The sequence below is a fragment of the Cololabis saira genome, chromosome 14, assembly GCF_033807715.1.
Source record: "Cololabis saira isolate AMF1-May2022 chromosome 14, fColSai1.1, whole genome shotgun sequence".
Taxonomy (NCBI): Eukaryota; Metazoa; Chordata; class Actinopteri; order Beloniformes; family Belonidae; genus Cololabis; species Cololabis saira.
The window spans coordinates 26,434,254-26,454,927 of NC_084600.1; the positions used below are offsets into that span (position 1 = coordinate 26,434,254).

At 41.2% G+C, this 20,674-nt stretch overlaps 1 protein-coding gene across 20 annotated transcripts in view; it reads right to left on the reverse strand.

Moving 5' to 3' along the window:
* Window positions 1–20,674, reverse strand: part of dlg2 (discs, large homolog 2 (Drosophila)) — a 94,869-nt gene that overhangs the window by 17,903 nt on the left and 56,292 nt on the right. For 17 of the 20 annotated variants that reach the window (XM_061740257.1, XM_061740256.1, XM_061740267.1 and 14 more), the window contains 6 exons: window positions 15,601–15,703; window positions 11,675–11,789; window positions 10,225–10,401; window positions 9,367–9,442; window positions 5,389–5,485; window positions 1,996–2,046 (listed from right to left, as the gene is read on the reverse strand). In XM_061740257.1, coding sequence (XP_061596241.1) covers window positions 1,996–2,046; window positions 5,389–5,485; window positions 9,367–9,442; window positions 10,225–10,401; window positions 11,675–11,789; window positions 15,601–15,703 — 619 coding nt within the window. Of the gene's footprint in view, window positions 1–1,995; window positions 2,047–4,882; window positions 4,929–5,388; window positions 5,486–9,366; window positions 9,443–10,224; window positions 10,402–11,674; window positions 11,790–15,600; window positions 15,704–20,674 lie in introns of all 20 variants that reach the window. The other 3 variants (XM_061740270.1, XM_061740255.1, XM_061740269.1) reach the window with 2 other exon arrangements.

A 20,674-nucleotide genomic window follows, 5' to 3' on the forward strand; every position in this document is an offset into this window, starting at 1 on the left:
TTCTCCCTCCCAAGTTCACCAGAGTTTCCTCCCGGATGTCCGGGGATTTGTCCACCAGCTGCAACTTAGCAGAAGCTGGGTGATGCAGCAGGGCAATGAGCCTAAACATGGATGTAAATCCACCACAGAATCACTTCAGAAAAAGAAAATCCACCTTCTGGAGTGGTCCAATCAGAGCCCAGACCTGAACCCAACAGATATGCCGCAGAATGATCTCCAGAGACACGTTACCACCAGACATCCTACAAATGTGTCTGAGATGCAGCAGTTCTGGAAAGAGGAACGATCCAGAATTCCTCCTAAATATTGAGCAGCTCTGATCCAGAGATACTGAAAATCTTGTTGAAGTTACTGTTGCTGAAGGAGCTTCAACCAGCTGGTCACTACAAGGAGAAACGAGATTTCCTCTGTCTGTGGATGTTTGACATGTGTGTTCTATATATTTTAATAGTTTTTCAAAAATTTCAACAATTTTATTAGTTTGTGCATTATCAGCTTTTTTTTTTGATTTTGTAACTTAAGCGAAAATTAAGTCACATTTTATTGTAATTGAATGCAGCACCACTGTTTAAGCCCCTCCAGCTCCTGTTTACTCGTTATATATGAATCTTTTGGGTTGTTTTTTTACAGGTCCACATTGTTATCAGACATCCTCTCTCTAAAGTTATATTCATTTACAAAAAGCAGAAGTCCTTTCTGATAGGAAAATATGAATGAATCAAGATTGAAATATGGTTAGGCAGAAACATTGAATCCATGTTGAAGCCTAGTCCGCGACAAACAGAATACGTTGATTCAACATTAATTACACATTGGCATTAGAATTACAGGATTGATTGATGGTTGATCCACCATCAATCATCGACTTTAACCAAAAATCAACCTTTTTGACCATAATTCAACATTGATTTAACATCTTTTGCTATGTCAGGTCAGACTGGTCTTCAAAGTCAGAACTAAACCAAATATCTTCTTTTTTTTCAACATTATCTTTTTTTATTTTTTCAAAGAGAACAAAACAGACACAAAACACCAAACAGTTGCCAGTTCACAAAAAAAAAGAAAAAGACAAAAAAGGAGATAACAAAAATGATCATATAAATATAAATAATACACATATAGCTGTATAAAAGATACAAAAGGCTATGTCAGTCCAGACCATACTCAAAAGGACCAGGGGTTGTCCAAGAGGCCGGGAAAGCTGTGCGTCCGTATAAGCAGGAGAGGCGGGAGAAAATAAAGTTCAAGTCGATCCGAGCACGATAATCACACACCAGGCACAGTGTTCATAGCAAGTGAAATCAAGTCCGAGGCAAAGGTCTATCCTTCCTGAAGTGTTCAATAAAGGGTCCCCAGACCTTGAGAAATGTAGGCAGGGAATCAGACAGAGTGTAACGAATTTCTTCGAGATAGATACATGTGACCATGTCATTTAACCACCTTTTGAAACATGGAGGAGAGGGTGACTTCCACTCCCGCAGAATGACTCGTTTTGCCACAACCAAACCAAACAAAAGGGCTGTTTGCAGTGCTTTGGGAAGTGTTAGAATAAATTCAGAACAGCCAAGTATCACAGAAAGACCGTCAGGGAGCACCTGCCTATTATATATATCACTAAAGTACTTAAAAATATTATCCCAAAAAGTCCTGAGCTTAGGAGATGCCCAGAAAAGGTGGCCAAGTGTCCCGCTAGCAGACTTACATCTATCACAGGTGGGAGATACCGTGGGAAATATTCTATGCAATTTGGTCTTAGAGAAGTGAAGGCGTTGAATGACTTTAAACTGGATGAGCTGAAGTCTGGCATTGATAGAGCATTTCTGCACCCTGTCCAGTGCATCTGACCAAAGCTCATCTGAGATGTCCTCACCAATATCATCAATCCAAGCTTCCTTAATGTGGGAGGAGGGGGCTTCAGAGCTAAAAAGATCTACAAACTGGGAGATCTAAACCAAATATCTTCTTGACTGCAAATAAAACAGAAAACAAACTTACTTTCTTGTCGCAGCACAGGTTCATACGAGAGAATCACGTCTTCTTGACTCCCTGATGAAACACAGTTAAATGTGTTACAACATGTCTGTTTCTGAAAAGTAAGATGATCATATAATGAGCTGTTCTTTTGTTTTATGAATTCACAAACTGAAAAATCAGTTCAGAGAGTGATGCTTAGGACAAGCCATAAAAAAATAATTGTGTAAGTGATTATATTTTCAACAGTGTAGAATTGCTTCACATTAATATGTTATAGTTACAGAAATCTACTTCCATTTTTGTCATTACTTTATGTAAGGAGTTTGCAGCTTCATTTTCTAGTTCCAGTTGTTAAATATTAGACTTTAGACACTACTTCTGAGTTTAGTTTTCCAAACTCTCAATCATGGCAGGTTAATAATTCCAAAAACACTAAAAATGTCATCCAACATGATTTCAAATTCTGAATTTAAAAGGTAACCGTTGATATTCATTGATGTCCTAATGTCTTGGATTAGGTTTGACAACGGAGATTTTTCCAAGTGGAGTGTGTTTAATATGATTTACATTATGAAACCCAGATGTAAAAACACAACCTTTTTCAAGTGTTAGGTACATAAGAGGTACATAAAACATTTACGCAGACAGTCTTCAACCTTCAGTATTTAATCAGGACAGCATGAATCAACAAGAAAGGATCCAACATTGAATTTCAAACTGACATGCTGACGAGCAAAGAGACATTCTGGATGTTTATGCATCATGCAAACATTAAAAACAAGGAGCTTCATCTGGCTGCCTAAACTGACACTTGTGTGGAAGTGGTAGTACATGCAGTTCTTCTGGTGACCACTAGGTGCTGACTCAACCCCAATCAGTGTTAAAATATCTGACATTACAAAAGACAAAAAAACGAATGTGGGTCTCCGTAGCTAGTGACAGCTTCCATGCACCTCATCAGTTCAAATTTTATTCAAACACAGATTTATTGATGATTAGGAGTGTGGGTTTTTATTTTAATAGCTAATTTGCAGTATGTCACAGTTAGGTGTCATCATTTCAGCTTCTTAGCGCTTCAAATTGTCACTTAACCTGACATGTGAAGATGATTTAAGAGCAACAAAAAGCTTAATCACTCTTATTTTAAAAATAATATGGCTTGTTGTGCTGTAAATTCTACTAACACCAGCAGAAGGGCCAGCTAGCACCAGTTTCTTTCTTACTTTCATCCCCAACGCGACAGCTGGGAGCCAAGCTACTAGCAAAAACAAGTGTTGACTGGTGGATATTAAGGGATAGCCGCTGCAGCTATGGTGGTGTTTGTAGAGTTCTGGCAGTCTTCATTTCAGAAGTCAGTTTCAAATGGATGTAAATCAAATGAATGTAAGGCAACAATAGTTAGCATGAGCTCAGCTAAAATAGCTGGCTTGTGGTAAGAGAAGTAAAGCAGGCGTGTTTCTACCAGGCTTATTGGTTCCCTCCACTAGCCTGTGTCAGGAGTCAGGAAGTAAAGGTCACGGTGGCACAGCTGGTAATGCAGCTGTCTCACAGCTAGAAGGTCCTGGCGAAATTGAACATTTTCGCTGTGGGTGCTGAGTGCGTGTTAAGTTCCCCCATGACTTCAGAAAGGGCCTTTCATTGTGGAGTTTGCCTGTTCTCCCCATGTTCCCTTGGCTAGCTAATGTGAGTTATCTTCACAAAAGGTGAGCAGTCCTGAGCTATACATGCCCCCTCTGGCCAGCCGGGGAGCCAGATGGGGTGGGGGAGGATCCCCACCCCATCTGGCTGGAATAACATGATCCTTCCACGTGCTACGTCCGGCCAGAGAAGCCCCACCCTGTCTGGTGAAAAGAAGCAGCCTGCTCACTCCTCAGGTTAAGAAGGAGACTTGAACTCAGTGTAAGGCCTCCTGGGGTTGGTAGAGGGGAGCAATGCCCAGGATTTAGAAGACTTAGGTAGGAGCACTGGGTGATAAAATGGGAAAAAAATCAGGGATAATTTTTTTTTTTTTTTTTTTAAAGGAGTCAAGAGTCAACAAGATATAGCCCATGGTTAAGAGCAGCAAATGCGTATCCTCACACCTCATGAAACGTTTTATTCTTCCTCAAAAGGTAGTTAAATGAAAACCAGCTGTCTCATGTAGCCTATACCTGCATGTTTTCAGTCTAGACTTGCTGCCTTCCTACCTGCTCCTGAACACACAAAATGTCCTCCTTCCTCCTCTGCATCATGTCAACATATACAGCATAATGTATATGACGTTGAATGTTTTCACCTTATACGAAACCTGCAATCACTTTAGCAGCTTCACTAACCATTTGATTAAAAAAAAATGCATTTATTTATTTATTTTTATGCAACCGTTCCAACCAGATCCTGCTGCAAATTCAAGCATATTTTACTGCAACAACTTTTAGAAGGGAAGCAAAATCCTAGAGGGACTTAAAAGACACTGAAAACAGTTAAACTGACAGAAGATGAAGCAGGATAACTTGAATATATTTCTTTCAAGAACAACTCTTCAGAGAATAGTGAGCATGACTTCTGACAACATCTGAATTATCAACAAAGATTCTCACCATTTCTCCTGATAGCACCAAAAGTTAGGACTAAACGTTTGAAATAAAAAAAAAAAAACAGGAGATTAATCTATAAGAATTCTTTGCATTACTCAAGAACATCCAGTTCATGTTTTTGTTTTGACTTGTATTGTACTGAATTTTGTGTTGAACACATAAATATTCATGCAGTCCAAACTCGAGTTCAGAGAAGCGGACGGACATCATGGACGGACAAATGAATAAATCCAGCATGCAGGGATGCAGGCAGCAGAGACATCATCTCACAGACAACAAGACACACGGGACGCTGTGGCATTGTCATGGAAACCACTCCTGTACCGACTTACTGGGTGTCTTCGTCCCATACCCTTCATCACATATTCCAAGGATGTCCTGTCAGCCGTCCAGAGAGAGCCGGAACACAGACAGGAGGGAAGAGTGACAGCCGCAGCATCAGTCAGATGTTCCCAGTAGCAGCCAGCAGGGGGAGCCAAATACAACACAGGAGGAGCTGCGACTCTCAGTTACAAGACAGGAAACTGGCTCATACAGTATCACGATACCAGGAAGTATCAGACTTAAATCATCTAAAGTTATTTGGCTTCTCCCCTGCTGACTGGTCAGAATCTGAGGCAGTGATGCAACAGGAAAAAATTCATCACAATATGAACCTGCTAATGTCTCTATGACATCACAAGATACATCGTTGTTCCCTTCACTGGCCCTCTGTGAGGTCATCACTGACCCCTCTGTGATGCCTTCACTGACCTCTCTGTAAGGCTCTCACTGACATCTCTGTGAGGCCTTCACTGACTCTTAATGGAGGTCGTTGTGTTTCTGCAATATTACTTACGCTGCAAGTCACCGCCGTCCAGCTCATCATCTCTGTTCTTGTAGAATGGGAACTTTCTCGTAAAGATGAAATTCTTTTTATGTATGTCAGTGAATGACTGTGAGGAGAGACAAAGCATGTAGCAAACAGAAACAAATGTCAAATCATGCAGACGAAACAGCCAGCAGTGGGACATCAAGAAAACTCCATTCAGAAGTGGAGTCATCGTATTCTACTCCCCAAGGTGACATGATGCCTTGATGACTTCTGGGTAATTTTGGAGTGAGTTTTTTGGAAACCTGAACACTAATCTTTGAAGCTGTCTTTGTACTCTCGTTCACTGTCTTGACTGAAAAGAGCATAGTCATTTTTAATATGTTTTTTGTGCTGTGAACTGTAGTAAGACCTACCTCTCACAGCAGCTCATACTGAAAATGATTGAAAACACACTATATGGACAAAAGTAGTTGGACTCCTGACTATTACACCACTCAGGACTGTAATGATGTATTTTATATACTTTAATATTGTGTTCGTCCCTCTTCTGCATCTGTAACTGCTTCCAATCTTCTTTTCTTTGATGGCTTTCCACCAGATGTTGGAGTGTTTCTGTTGGAATTTGTGTCCATTTATTCTGCAGAGCATTCATGAGGATAGACACCGATATGTTGGACCAGAATGTCTTGCTCACTATCTCCCAAAGGTTCTGGATGGAGTTGAGGTCAGGACTCTGTACATCTGTCCTGTTTTTACTCATAAAACTAATCAATCCAGGTCTTATCGTTGCTGTTTGCTATGGACCTCAGTCATGCTGGAACAGAATAGAACTCCCCCCAGACTTCGGATACAAAGTTGGAAGTAGAGACTTGTCAAAAAATAATCTAGTAACATGAGGCCAAGCCAAAACCTTGAAGAACAGCCCACATTATGATCTCTCCTCCACCAAACTTCACACAGGGAACATTCTCCCAGCATCCTCCAACCCCAGCCTCACATATGACTGACAATGAGAAGGTGATCCATCACTCCACAGAACACATTTCCACAGTCCAGTGTCAGTGTCTTCATTCCTCTCCATCTCATGCTTGGCATTTCACCTGGTCATATCAGGCTTTTATGTTCAGCTATAGAGACCCATACCATGAAGCCTCCACCAGTTTTAGTGTTGACATTAATGCCAGAGGAATTTCAGAACTCCTCATCTCTGGAATCGGAGCGTTGGAGACTCTCACCCAGCATGCTCCTCAGCAGTTGTTGACCTGCTCTGTGATTTTACGTGGTCTTGTGCTTCATGACTGAGTATCTGTTGCTCTTAAACTCTTCCTCTTCCTCATTCTATCACTTACGGTGGATCGTGGAATATCAGCAGGGAGGAAACTTCACAAAGGTGTCATCTTGTCATAGTAACTCACCGGAAGTCACTGAGCTCCTCAGGACAACTCAGTTCTGTAACAAATGTTGGCCAGGTGCTGGATTTTATACACCTGTGATAACAGTTCTAATTAAAACATCTACATTCAGGAATTTACATATGTGGGCAAATCCTTTGTCCATATAGTGCATGTAAAATGCTGACAATCAGAGGAGCGTGCATCCTTTTTTTTAGTCAAATTTTGCTGCAATTTAAAAATGAACAGTTAATAGTTTATTTTTGCCATATTATTGGGCTTGTTTCATCCTGATGACTATGTTAAGTTCAAAGCGCCTTGATAAAGTAATTACACCTTTGGGGGTTTGCTATTTTGTTTCCTGAACACCTGTAATTAAGACATTTTTTGCAGGCTTTTATCCTCTGGTGATTAACATGTAAACCCAATAAGTGTATTCTTATCTTTAATTTCTCACACGTGTGGAAATCTTTGCACAAGCTGATCATAAAGCTTGTGAAATTTAACCAAATGTCACTTACAGTACATAGAAGAAATGCACTGTGGATATTAATACTTCTTGATGTGCCAGGTATGTATCATATAGAATGACAGGACGACCAGCAAATAAAACATATATTGTAAAAGAATAAGAAAATTAACAAATAAATATAAAATAAAAAAACAAAAATACTGATTATTGATGAATTATTGATTTTGTGACACAAAGGTTTTTCTTGCTGTTTTTAGCCTCGATCACTGTTTTCCAGTCCTGGTCCTTGGGGCCCCTGTCCTGCATGTTTTAGATGTTTCCCTGCATCAACACACCTGATTCTAATTAATGGTCCTCATTAGCTTTAGCATTAGTCATCAAGGTCTACACAACTCTGAAATTTTGACTCATAATGGATGGAAAAATGCAAGAGCCACATGTCCCTTGCCCAAATGCAGGAGGAGCCAGGCCTGGTGGAAGGGCTCGTCGGTGAGCAGCTGGTGGCTTGGCTTTATCCATTGGTTCAGCCAGGCTCAGCCAGAACGATCAACATGGGGTTACCCTCTTGTGAGCCCTACTACTTGCAGGACATACCAAGAGGGCTGGGTGCTGCGTGATATGGGTGGCAGCTGAAAGCCAGGGCACTGGCGAGCTGATCCTCGGCTTCTGAAACTAGCTCTCAGAAAAGGGAATGCTGCTTTTCTTGAAGTGAAGGAGCCCAAACCTGTGCGTGAGGTTAAGGTAATAGATATATAGTCGGGCTCGCCTCAACCCACAGTCCATCCACCTGTCGTGGCAGAAATCACTGAACTCTGTGGTGAATACTCCGGGTGAGGTGGGCTGTGTGAGCTTTGTGAAGGCTCACACTGGGGAGGGGAAAATACTGCTGGGAATGCACAGTGGAGACGGAATAACGAAGGGATCTCCAGAGCTTCTTTGTGGCACTATCGCTGAAAGAAAGTGGCTTATGACAAACCGCAGCCCTGATGGAGTCCAACACCCAACAAAAATGAGTCTGACTTACTCCCGGCAACTGCTACATCTGATTCAATGCACAAAGTGTAGTACATCAACTGACCATCTATCAGTAATATGTACAAATAACTCTTAGTTCCCCTGCTCATGGATAGTTGGTACTAATATATCTTGTCTTTTGTATGTTTGACGCTGTGTCCGTGTCTCTCCTTTCTCTGTTCTTCATTCTCTTTCTGGTCTACTTTTTTCCTGTTCTGCCTGGCTGGCCTTCGGCAGGAGTGTTCCCCCTCATGAACCAGGTCCAGGTTTCTTCCCTCTCAAAGGGGAGTTTTTTTTGCCACCGTTGAGTAATTGCTCAGGAGTCATGTTCTGGGTCTCTGGAAAGCGCGTAGAGACAACTTGTATTCTAATAGATGCTATATAAATAACATTGAATTGAAAAAACTGTTTACCAGTCTAAAATATTTTATCCATCTATCCAGCCATCCATCCTCTACACCGACTTAATTCTGGTCCTACTCAACTGTGGCTGATGCATTTCACAGCTGTCATCAGGTGGGGATAGTTTAACCTCAATCCTTTATTATTATTATTAATCATCTGTCATGAGGGCATCCCAATCACTAGGCTGAAATCCCTCGTCAGCAATGCTGTCTTGGAATCTAAAGGTTGATGGTTCAAGGTCAGAAAGTACATGCAGCACTTTCACTTTAAAGTCAGAAAGAGCTCAAATAATGTGGAGAAGAACAAAATGAAAATATTTCCATATTAAAATAATGACATTTATTGAAGTTAATAATTTTTAAAGCTTTTTTTCTTTTACATATATAGTTTTTTTGTGGCACTCCTGTCATTCTACAGATTCAGAACCTTTTGAAAGCAAAAGCAAGATTAGTTATCAAGATCATGCTATGAGGGAAGAAACATCAACTAAAATGAGGATTAGGCAAATAAGAAGAACGCAAGCAGCGATGGAAAATATGAAGCTTTAAAAGATGACTGTCCATGACTCCAGATTTCAGTCAGTCCTCTGATGTCCTTTCCTCCTGAAATTCATGTTTGTTGTCTAAAATGATGGTTTCTACAAAAGACATGGTATACTCTACATCTAAACTACTTTATGGGCCACCAAATGATATTTGCTGCTCTTTTAAATGCACTTACCCCTTTTGAATCACATAACCCTGGTCTGGCGTTGAATTTCACCGTCTTTAGACGCGCACGCTCCCTCCTTTCCACCCTAAAAAGAACCATGTTAGTCATGAAGAACGTAAAGACCTGCTTCTCAGTGCAACATCACACACTGTAGCGCTGGTTGGGTTTCAGTCTGGTGAGTTCTGAGTTCACAGGGGTCTTGGTCTATGTCAGGGGTCGGCAACCCGCGGCTCCAGAGCCGCATGCAGCTCTTTAGCGCCGCCCTAGTGGCTCCTGGAGCTTTTTCAAAAATGTTTGACCTTTTTTTTCCTTTTTTTTCTTCTTTTTTTTCTCTTTTTGTTCCTTTTTTTCTTTTTTTTTTTCCCTTTTTTTCTTCCTTTTTCCTTTCCTTTTTAATCTCAACATTTTTTACTTTTTTCTCGAGATTTCGACTTTTTTCTCGACATTTCGACTTTTTTCTCAAGATTGTACTTCAACATTAATCTCGACATTTCGACTTTTTTCTCGACATTTCGACTTTTTTCTCAACATTTCGACTTTTTTCTCGAGATTGTACTTCAACATTAATCTCGACATTTTGACTTTTTTCTCGAAATTTTGACTTTTTTCTTGAAATTTCAACTTTTTTCTCGACATTTCGACTTTTTTCTCAACATTTCAACTTTTTTTTCGCCATTTAGCCTTTCGCCATTTGCCTTGATTCTAAGGCTGATACAAGACTTTTCATTTTTTGCGGCTCCAGACATATTTGTTTTTTGAGTTTTTGGTCCAATATGGCTCTTTCAAGATTTTGGGTTGCTGACCCCTGGTCTATGTGTTGGCATCACCACTAAAAAAATCTAAAAAAGATCTGTATCCACCGCTTACCGCTTCTTGCTGGGGATGACACCCATCTCCTCACTGTCTCCGTGCGGAGTAACACGACGGGCCTGCCACCACTCATCGTCAGAGGCATTGATGACGTGGAGGATGTCTCCGTACCTGAAGCTGAGCCCCTGGCTGGGGAGACCACTGTCTTTGGACCTTTCGTAGTCGAACAGCGCCCTGTAAGATGGAAGACAGCCGGATAATGGAGGTTTTGTTGGGTTTCTGCAGCGTCCGATTCAGGAGGGCGGTGAGGACTTTTACCAGGTCAGAGAACACTGACTGCGAGTCCAGGGGGGTTTCTACAATTAAAAATGTTCTCCTCTTTCAGCCACAATTTCCGACCTGGCGTGAACATGCTCACACATTAATCACTGTAGTAATTAGGTCCAAGATGTTTTTAAGATGATTCCGTGTGGTATCTTAATAAAGATACCACACAATGAATTACTGTTATTAAACTTTTGAACGGTTGAACATATATTTAATCAGGGAATTTTAAGCGAGATTAAGGATGTCTTTCACAAGAAAGTCCTCGTCAGAAAGGCAGCACATCCGTCACAACATCTTTAAGAGTCAGCTTCCAAATCCCACAAAATGATTTTAAATTTATTCAACATAATCACATTCTTCAAATTCAAGCAGTGCCTAGGATGATTCCATGCAGTGGAGACCACACATTTTCCCTCAACTCTCTGTGGGCTTCAGGAACTAAGATCAGGAACAGACCTGGGGATGAAGCCCAACTTCCTCTGACTGTGAGAAATGTGGAAACAAACATAGTGGAAGCAGCCCAAGAATAGCATTAGAAATGAGCATAATCAAATCAAAAAGAGATGAATGCAAATAAATGATATCACCCAACAGAAAGTGGAGGCCACAAACTTTTTCACAAGAGCCGCAAGACAATACTTAATTCTAAGAGAACAAACTAAATTGGAGAACATTAGCATTGAAACAAGTTTCAACTCAGAGAGAGATTGTTCAACAATTAGTTGAACAATCTCAAAGTCAGTTTGCAGGTCGCTGACAGCCTGATACAATTTATTACAGCATAAAATAAGCATTTTTCTAAAAAATAATTTTGACCAAGGTTATTAAGATATAAAATAAGTAAAAGAGGGCCAACACTGATTCTTGGGGAACTCCTGAGGTGACAACAGGAACGCTTAAAGTGATTCATTCTACATGCAGATCTCAGGTGGTTTTGAAACCTCAGCCAATCACATGCTTCTAAGTTTCTGTATCAATACAGAACAATCCACAGTATAAAATACATCTTTTTATTGACATCTATAAGTCAGTAAAAAGAGATGTGCAGTGCTGAGATTTAATGAGATTGTCTAGTTCTTTCAAAGCCATCGTAGTCATGCTGTGCCTGTTCCTGAAACCAGGTTTATCTTCAGGTAAAATCTAAACAAATGTAAAACAGTTAGATGTAAAAGAGAACAACCTGACGTAGAGGGACCTCTTCTGATTGGTTCGTAGGGATCCTGACCCTGAGCTCATGCTGTGGTTCATCATCTGCTCCCGGAGGTCGTGGATTTTGGCTTCAAAACGGCTGTACTCTGTATGACAAGAACAGACAGGATCAGTATTAACTGAATAATACTTTATTAATCCCATGAAGGGAAATGCAACTGTTGTAATTTAAACTAAAATAAACATGAGGTGAGAGAGAGCTGGATAGCATGTGTAGATAAAACCTGCAGAGTTTATCATGAATGCGTTAAAGTTGTGTTTGTTGCTTAGTAACAGCTGTGCCGATGACATCACAGGGAGCATTGTCAGGTAACACAGGGGAACTCTTTCAGCAGACAGCTTGCATGGACACAGTTGAACATCTGGACTGCAGATGTCTCTCATTCGTAGTCTCATGTCCAGTTTAACACCATGTCTGCAGCACTCCTACGCCACTTCTGTCAGTCTGAATGAAGTCTAACTGCAGACTTAAAAGGTTTCCAATGGAGTACGGCACTTAAAAATTCTCCCTTACATATAAAAAAGAAAATAAGAAAAAAGAAAAAAGGCTCAGTACAGTGGTTCTGTATTACATTTATTTATAAAGCTTCAAATAAACCTCTGTCTCATATCACTCTGGAGGAGACTCACTAACACTGACTGCAAACCATACAGTCCACTTTATCACTTATGTATAAATTAAAACCACCCAACGACACTTTACAAACTGATTCACATATGTTTTACACTGCATAAACTAGTGAATTTGAACAGAGCAAGTTTCGTTAGCGGCTCAGAGATCTTACACCCAAAAGCCATGGCAAACAACGATGGAGGTATGCAGATGACAGGGAAATCAGAAAATAATTTATATTTATTTTAACGAAAACAAACAAAACGGTATGAGGTGTGGCAATCAGTAAGATCAGTGGTGAACATTGTTATGCATGTGTGAGAAATGGAATAACCGTGTTGGTGAGTGTGACCTAAATGAAATGAATGCAGGGAGAAAAAGTCGGGGACTCTATTGTGGGAAGGGTGGAGTTAAATAAACATGATACAGGGCAAAGGTGTTCCCAATCACTCACTCAGTCTGACAAGAGAGACCAGATGGCATGATCAGACCGTCACACACCCATAAACCCTGACACACCTTCTAAACTTTAAAATTAAACTTCTGTTTTGCTTCCAGTTGAGGTTTTTACGGGTTGCAGGAACATCGATGTCTTTGAATAGTAAGTGGACTGTATGTATGGAGTACTTTTCTAGTCTTGTTGACCACTCAAAGCAGTTTACACTCCACCCCACATCCAGCCCTGCAACGCTCTCTCCCTCCACAGAGGTTTACACAGATTTATTTACCGTGAAGTCTAGACAGCACTTTTTCTATCAGACACAATCATACACCGATGAACACATCAGGGGAAATGTGAGGGCCGATGTCTTGCCCAAGGACACTTCGACATTTGGACTGTAAAGATGCCAGACACATCCAGTACACCTACAATAACAGTATAGTAAGGGCTTTTCTGGGACCGTATGGCAGAACAACATGTCAGAAAGATCTTCAACACCCACCTTGGCTCCCTTGTGGGACTCTAACAACTGCCTACAGGGACCATCAAGCAGTGGCGTCAATTCAGTGGAAGCTAAGGTATGGCAAGGTTACGAGTCACAGAACTTAACTAGAGTATCAATCAACACGTCCAGCAAATATTCATCACAGAAGTCTGCTATGTAGCTTATCTGTGTGGTCAAGAAAATTGGAACTTTTTCAAATGCAGTCTCGCTCTCTGCAAAAACTCAAAATCTTACCAGGAATATTTGTCTTATTTCTAGTTAAAATGTCTCATTTTTAGTCAAAAAATCTCATTACACTTAAAACAAGAGTCATCACCAGAAAAAAATAACTAATTTGACAATTTTCACCTGTTTCAAGTAAATTTTCACTTGAAATAAGTAGAAAAATCTGCCAGTGGGACAAGATTAATCTTCTCATTACAAGCAAAAAAAATCTTGTTCCACTGGCAGATTTTTCTACTTATTTCAAGTGAAAATTTACTTGAAACAGGTGAGAATGGTTGTTTTTGAGTCTTGTCTTAAATGAAATGAGATTTTTTTTTACTAAAAATTAGACATTTTAACTAGAAATTAGACAAGATTTTCAGTTTTTGCAGTGTATAATAACTAGTGAAATCAATCATGTTGCTCTGATTTGCAGTAATTCCATAAATGTATTTAAAAAACAAACATTTACATTTTCCCTTGAAGCCAAAGTGTGGGGGCTGCCATACCTTGCCATACCCAATTGACGCCCCTGCCATCAAGCCAAATGGACTGCAGCCACAGCGGTTGCCGAGGCAAAAACTGAGGTACGGGAGGAGTTCATTGAGGCCATTGAAAGTTTTCAATCAGCCCAGAGAAGATTCTGATAAACAGTCAGGCTCAGGTGGAGAAAGCTGCGCTTTCATCAACACTGTTTATAGTGAGGGTGATGTGCTTGGTTGACATGCTTCTGGGATCAATTACATGGGAATACCACTCCTCAGCCTCTCTGGGAAGGTCTGTGCATGAGTACTGGAGAAGAGTCTGGCTGATAGTTCAAGATCAAACTCAGGAGAAACAACAAGCTGCCTCAGGTGGAGGAGTTTCAGTATCTCAAGGTTTATGTTCATGAGTGAGGGAAGAATGGAGCAGGAGACTGACAGGTAGATCAATAAGGTGAGAAGCTCCATCATTTTCTAGAGATTTAAAGTAGAGCCTCTGCTCCTCCACACTGAGGCGCAGCTCGAGGCGGTTTGAACATGCAGAAAGAAAGCCCCCCGACACCTCCCTGGCATTGTGGGCATGCCCGACCAGGCAGACGCCCGGAGCAGATACAGGAAACACTGGAGAGATTGCATCTCTTCACTGGCTTGGAAACACTGGTATTCCTCTGGAAAAGCTGATGCAGGTGGATAGGAAGATGGAGGTCTGGGTGTCTCTGCTTAGGCTGCTGCACCCACAAAGATGGAGTGAAGGGAGAAATATATATTTTGTGTCCTGGAAATGCCCTGAATTCACCTTTTCGAGTTGGGACACTTTCTGGCCAATGTAAAATCTGTGTCCTGGGAGTGTCCTGATTCAACCCTTTCATATCAGCTCTGCACCTGCTGTTTATTAACAAATGTAATTGTGAGAGAGGCACCCCCTATGTGGCTTGTTCACACGGGACTGAGTTCCCGTGGGAAGCGAGCTACGTGGCGGGAGGCCAAGACTTAGTAAAGTTATAAAGACGGAGACAGCCGGAAGTTCGGGCAGAGTCCGCTGCGGGTTTTGTGCACGACGCCCAGCCGGGTTTTTTGGCCACTCTGTCCAGGACTGTCGGCTCTCCAGTCTCCTGTGTCGAGGTAAGAGTATTATAAGGCCTAGCCCTGTGTATCTATTGCTCTATCATTTGTGGGGGATAATTTGACACATTTATCCTAGCAAAAGAGCAATTGTGTGTGTGTCTTCTATGTGCAATGCTTGCTTTTCTTGTGGTAATAAATGTATTCATATATCATTATCGCAAAAGCGAGTGTGTGTGTGTGATTCGTTTTGTGTTGCCGACCACTCTCGAGTCTTAATTGATTTTCTCCCAAAACACGGAGGTACAGAGTAGACTGAAGGATGGGTTACACATCAAAAGTGCTTTGTTTGGAAACATTTTGACCTAAAAGAAAACAGGCTGGACAGACAAAGCTTCTCACTGAAACAGATGGTCGAAAACAAGTGCAAAATTAACATGACAAATCAGTGTTTCCTGTTTCCTTTCAGCTACATCCTGTAGTGAAGTGTTGACAGCATGTTCCTGAACATGTTCATGTACTGAGCTCAGTCATGTTCAGGGTTGATCAGGACTGCTGTGTTCATGCACAAGTCTGTAATCTGACCCACCTTCTGGTCTGAACTGAGCGACGATGGTGACCACCTGACCGGCTCCTTTCAGAGCTGCTGCCGCTTGCTCATGTGTGGCTCCTCGGAGGTCGATGCCGTTCACCTGTTTAACAACAATCCACACTGTTACTGTCTCAGGACTGTTGGACACACGTCTTCATCTCTGGTTCTTACATGTAAATCAGTTTGAGTCAGCAAGAAATCTACATGTAATTCTAACATACACATTCTGTCACCTATAAAGATCTGTAAATGTATCGCAAAATCTAAATTCCAAGATACATTAAAATCAATCCATCCATCCCCACAAATCCAGGCTCAAGTCTAAGCAAATAAACCTCCTCCAGCTTTTCCAGGGGAACCCGAGGCATTCCCTGCCCACCTGAGAGATATAACCTCTCCAGTGCATCCTGGGTGTGCTCTGGGCCTGCTCTGGTCCAACATTGGACATGCCTGAAATGTCCAGGAGACATCCTAACCAGATGAACCACCTCATGATGTGGAGACGCAGCAACTCCACTGTTGAGTCTCTCCTGGATGACAGAACTTCTCCTTTCTTTAAGGGAGAGTCCAGACACCCTGCAGAGGAAACTCCTCTCAGCTTATATCCTCCATCTGGTTCTTTGGTCACCACCCTCAGTTGGAGACCAAGGGTAAAGCTAGGAACATGGATCCACCAGTAAACAGTCTCAGCTCACTCTCCAGTACAGAGTCCACATACCCAATACTCGAGTTGAGGGGGGATGAGGGGGGATGGCATCCCCCCTGAAATAAAAACGGTCAAAATCATCCCCCCTGTAAAAACTGACATCCCCCCTTTCCATCCCTTATGTCATTTCATCAATGAATGTGGTTTTACTGGTGTTTCAACATTTAGAGTCATCACCAGAAAAATAACACCAGAAAAATAACTTATTTGACAATTTTCACCTGTTTCAAGTAGATTTTCACTTGAAATAAGTAGATCTTATCTTCTTATTACAAGCAAACAAATCTTGTTCCACTGGCAGATTCTTCTACTTATTTCAAGTGAAAATCTACTTGAAACAGCTGAAAATTGTTGTTTTTTTTCCAGTGATGAGTCTTGTTTTAAGTCTAATGAGATTTTTTTTTACTAAAATGAGACATTTTAACTAGAAATAAGACAAATATTCTTGTTAAGATTTTGAGTTTTTGCAATGATCCATTTTACTTATCCTGTGAAGGACAGAGTCATATTGATAAGTTCAGAAAACTGTTTTTTATTGTTGTGTTTTGATGCATTTGATGTAAGCCCAGTGGATATTTAAAGCTTACAGAATGCTGCATTTAACTGCTGCTATGTCATTCCTGCAGTATTTCTGCAGGTGTTTTGGTCAGTGCTATTATTTGTATTATATTATTTGTAATCAGCACAAATTATCTGTACCCATATGATAAAATCCACCATCCCCCCTGATTTCTTTTTTACAACTCGAGTACTGCACATACCGGTAACTGCTGATGCTGCATTGATCTCTCACTGGTCTCCTGCTCATTCTTCCCTCACTTGTGGTCAAGACCCCAAGAACAAACTCCTCCACTTAAGGCAGCAACTCAAGCCAAACTCAGAAAGGGCATTCCACCCTTTACCAAAAGTAAAAGGTGGACATAGTTTTGGAGGTGCTGATTCTCATGGCTGAGTGTAAAAAACAAAGTACAGGGATAGTTAGGTGGTTGCTGTGGTAGAGAATAGATGATATATGACATAACAAGCAGATAGTATGTTACATGAATGTGTTACAGTGTATAATAATAGAAATAATAATTGAGGCCAGCTCTAGCAGAGATGTGTGGAGGCTATTGTTAGATGTGAAAACCAGGCCACTGATGATGCTGATGGAGGATTCTGACTAAAGATCACAGAGAGAAACTCAAGGTAAAACTGCACGTTGTGATGTTAACCCAAGGAATCAATGTAGGTGGAAAACCGCTTTAGTTTTCAAACTCCACAACAGAGTATGGATTTTACCAGGTCAAAAACATTTCCAAATTAAAACTGCTTCTCTCTTCAGCCCGCTTGGCCCATGCTCTTATTACCTGCAGACTGGATGGTCATTTTTCCCAACTTCCTACTTCCCAACTACAGCTTCTCCAAAAAGCAGCAGCACGAATAATGACCAAAACCAGTGAGAGAGCTCAAACGTCTATTTCAGAATTTTCTGAAGATCCTTTTATCAGTTTTATTCATCAGCATCAATTATCCTCTATGAACCTCCTCAAAGCCTCAGGTCTTCTATCGCATAGTTTTAAATACAAAAAAGGAACATTTAAAAAGAAACTTCTTCTTAAAAAGGGAGCATATTAAAGAGAGGAGTTATGTATTTCAGGTGTCCGACTACAAATATGAACAAATAAACAAAATATGCACATGGAATGGGGGAAGGAAACAACATTGGGGGGGAGCAGAATGCATCTCCTTTTTAACATTTAAAGATATATTTCTGTATAGGTCTGTAAATGGATAAAATAATAAAAATAACATACATTCTATCACCCGTCATTAGGCAAAATTTAAAATGAAAAAAATAATGAAATGATTATATTTGTCCAGTTATTTTCACTATAAAGTCAGAATTCTGATTTGTTTTTCTCAGAATTGTATATATTATTTTCCATCAGTGGCCGTGATACTTTTCCATAGCCGATGCACCAGGGCAACCTGATTTAAAGACGTTCCCCAAAACCAAGGAGCAACAAAAAGAAGTTTACATAGACATTGTAATGTCCTCATATTGCGCTGATGTTGTCCCACACCAACCCGTCTAGACCTCCTGCCACCCCTTTACTGCCCCATGTAAAATAGTCAAGATCTGCCGCTGGTGTAAAGAAAACTGATATGAGATTTAAACATAACCCGTTAACTATCAATCAAATAGTGAATAAGCTACCGGCACTCTGTAGGATTCATGTTTATAAATCTGATTGTGATGAAGTCAGTGCCTCACCTGCCATGAACCTCGCTGCACGTCAATGTTTGTGTTTAGAGTCTGGATTTGAACTGGGGTAAAGACGGGTGTTATGTGGGAGTGAGTTACAGAGTTGGTGCTGAGACGGGCGGAAGGCACAGAGAGGAGGAGAGAGGAGGAGGACCTGAGAGAGCGAGAGGGGGTGTGAATACAGATAAGATCAGACAAATGTGGGTGTTTGTGGATGGCTTTGAAGGTATGGAGGAGAATTTTGAAGATGATTCTGAATTTTAACCGGGAGCCAATGAAGCTGCTGCTGCAGAACGGGGGTGTTATGGTGAGAAGAGGGGGTTCGGGTGATGATGCAGCTGTTGAGTTCTGGACCAGTTGGAGTTTATAGAGAAATATGTTGGGGAGCTAAGAGAAGTGAATTTCAATAATCAAGGCGGGAGGTGACAAGGCTGTGGACCAGAATGGCAGAGGTCTGAGGTGTGAGAAAGGAACGGATGCGATTAATGTTGCGTAAATGGAAATATACAGACTGAGGTATGTTATTGATGTGAGCTTTGAATGACACCCATTCTTAACCTGAGGGGACGGGGAAACTGTGGAGCTGTCGATGGTGAGGATAAAACTGCCAGCTTTGGAGAGGGAAGCTTTGGTCCCCACGAGGAGAAGTTCAGTTTTATTACCATAACGTTTGAGGAAGTTTGAACTGAACAAGGATTGAACAGCCTACCAAGCTGCTCTAAGGTCAGATTGAAGTATCAACAATTGTATTTGGGTCAGGCCGATTCCAGTCATTTTCCGTTAGCCTTAAGTCTCTCTGATTCATCTCAAGGGCGACTCCAAAGAGCCGAATTTGTGGTCAATTCCCGCCAATCCGAGCCTCCAACTTCTCCAAGGTCCTTTCCATCCTGCCAATGAGTTCCAAAACCGCAGCTAGCCTGTGATTCTGTTCAAGAACCGGATCATCCAGTTTGCGATTTTGCTCACACAATGTTTCAGTCCGGGTGCTGGTGGCACAGCTTATCCTTTCAGACAAGCCAGGCAGCCTAGAAAGGGTCAGAATAGCTGTCAACGTTTTCCAAATTTGTCGATATGCCAGGTAACCGCGAGCTCCAAAAAGCAGAAATCCTCAACATCCTTGACTGTATGGACAGACATACGACCCTCCACTTCTGTCAGGAGTCCATCGTGTATCCAGCAGCAAACGTCCTGCCCTTCTCGTCGAAAAAATGTGTTCAATTGCTCAGTTAAGACCAGTTCTAACTTCCATTTTTATATGATATTTTATTTGGAAGAATTATTAACCAGAGAAATACTATATTGTATATTCAGGCAACATTTTATGTTTATTTCTGGTTTTGTCAACAGTTTCACACTTTATTCCTAGTAAACCATCCAACTCAACACACCGGCCTCTTCCTTGGAGTTTGATTAGGAGGGTGTTTAATGAGTGATACGACTGAACAGGGACTGCTCCTCCCCTTCTCTGTCTGTTCTCTTCTGTTTGTAAATATCTGTCTGTCCTACATTAAAATGTCTGTCCTTTTATTCTAACACAACACGTCACACGCTCACTCACATACACTACAACACCTCACGCAGTCACCAAGCTGCACTAATCACAGGCTTGTCTTCTATTTCCCGTTCTTTCATGTCCCAGTCAGTGGTTTTGGTCCTCTAACAGAATCAGGTTTTTTTAGAGGTTAATAAATATGGTATACTGTCAAGAGGGCTGGTGAAAGAAACAGTCTCACACACATGCACCAAAAAAAAAATTATAAGGCTTACACATGTGGCTTTCAAGTTTGGCCAAATGTGGTATTAAAGGAGCTGTATGTAAGATCGCATTTTCATCGCATTTGCGAATAAAAATAATCTGGTGCGAAGAGAAATATGTATCCACTCGCATTTGTACGAGTGAGTTGCGCTGGGGTCATGTTGAAAAAAGTGTGAAAATCAATATGAATGTCTCTTGACCTACATCAGCCTTTCTCAACCGGGGTGTCGCGGCACCCTGGGGTGTCGCGGCACCCTGGGGTGTCGTCAAAAAATTACCTTTCTGACATTTCATATATAAATACCGTATTTTCGCGACCATACCGGCGCCGTGTGGAAAGGCGCACCCTCAGTTTTGTGTC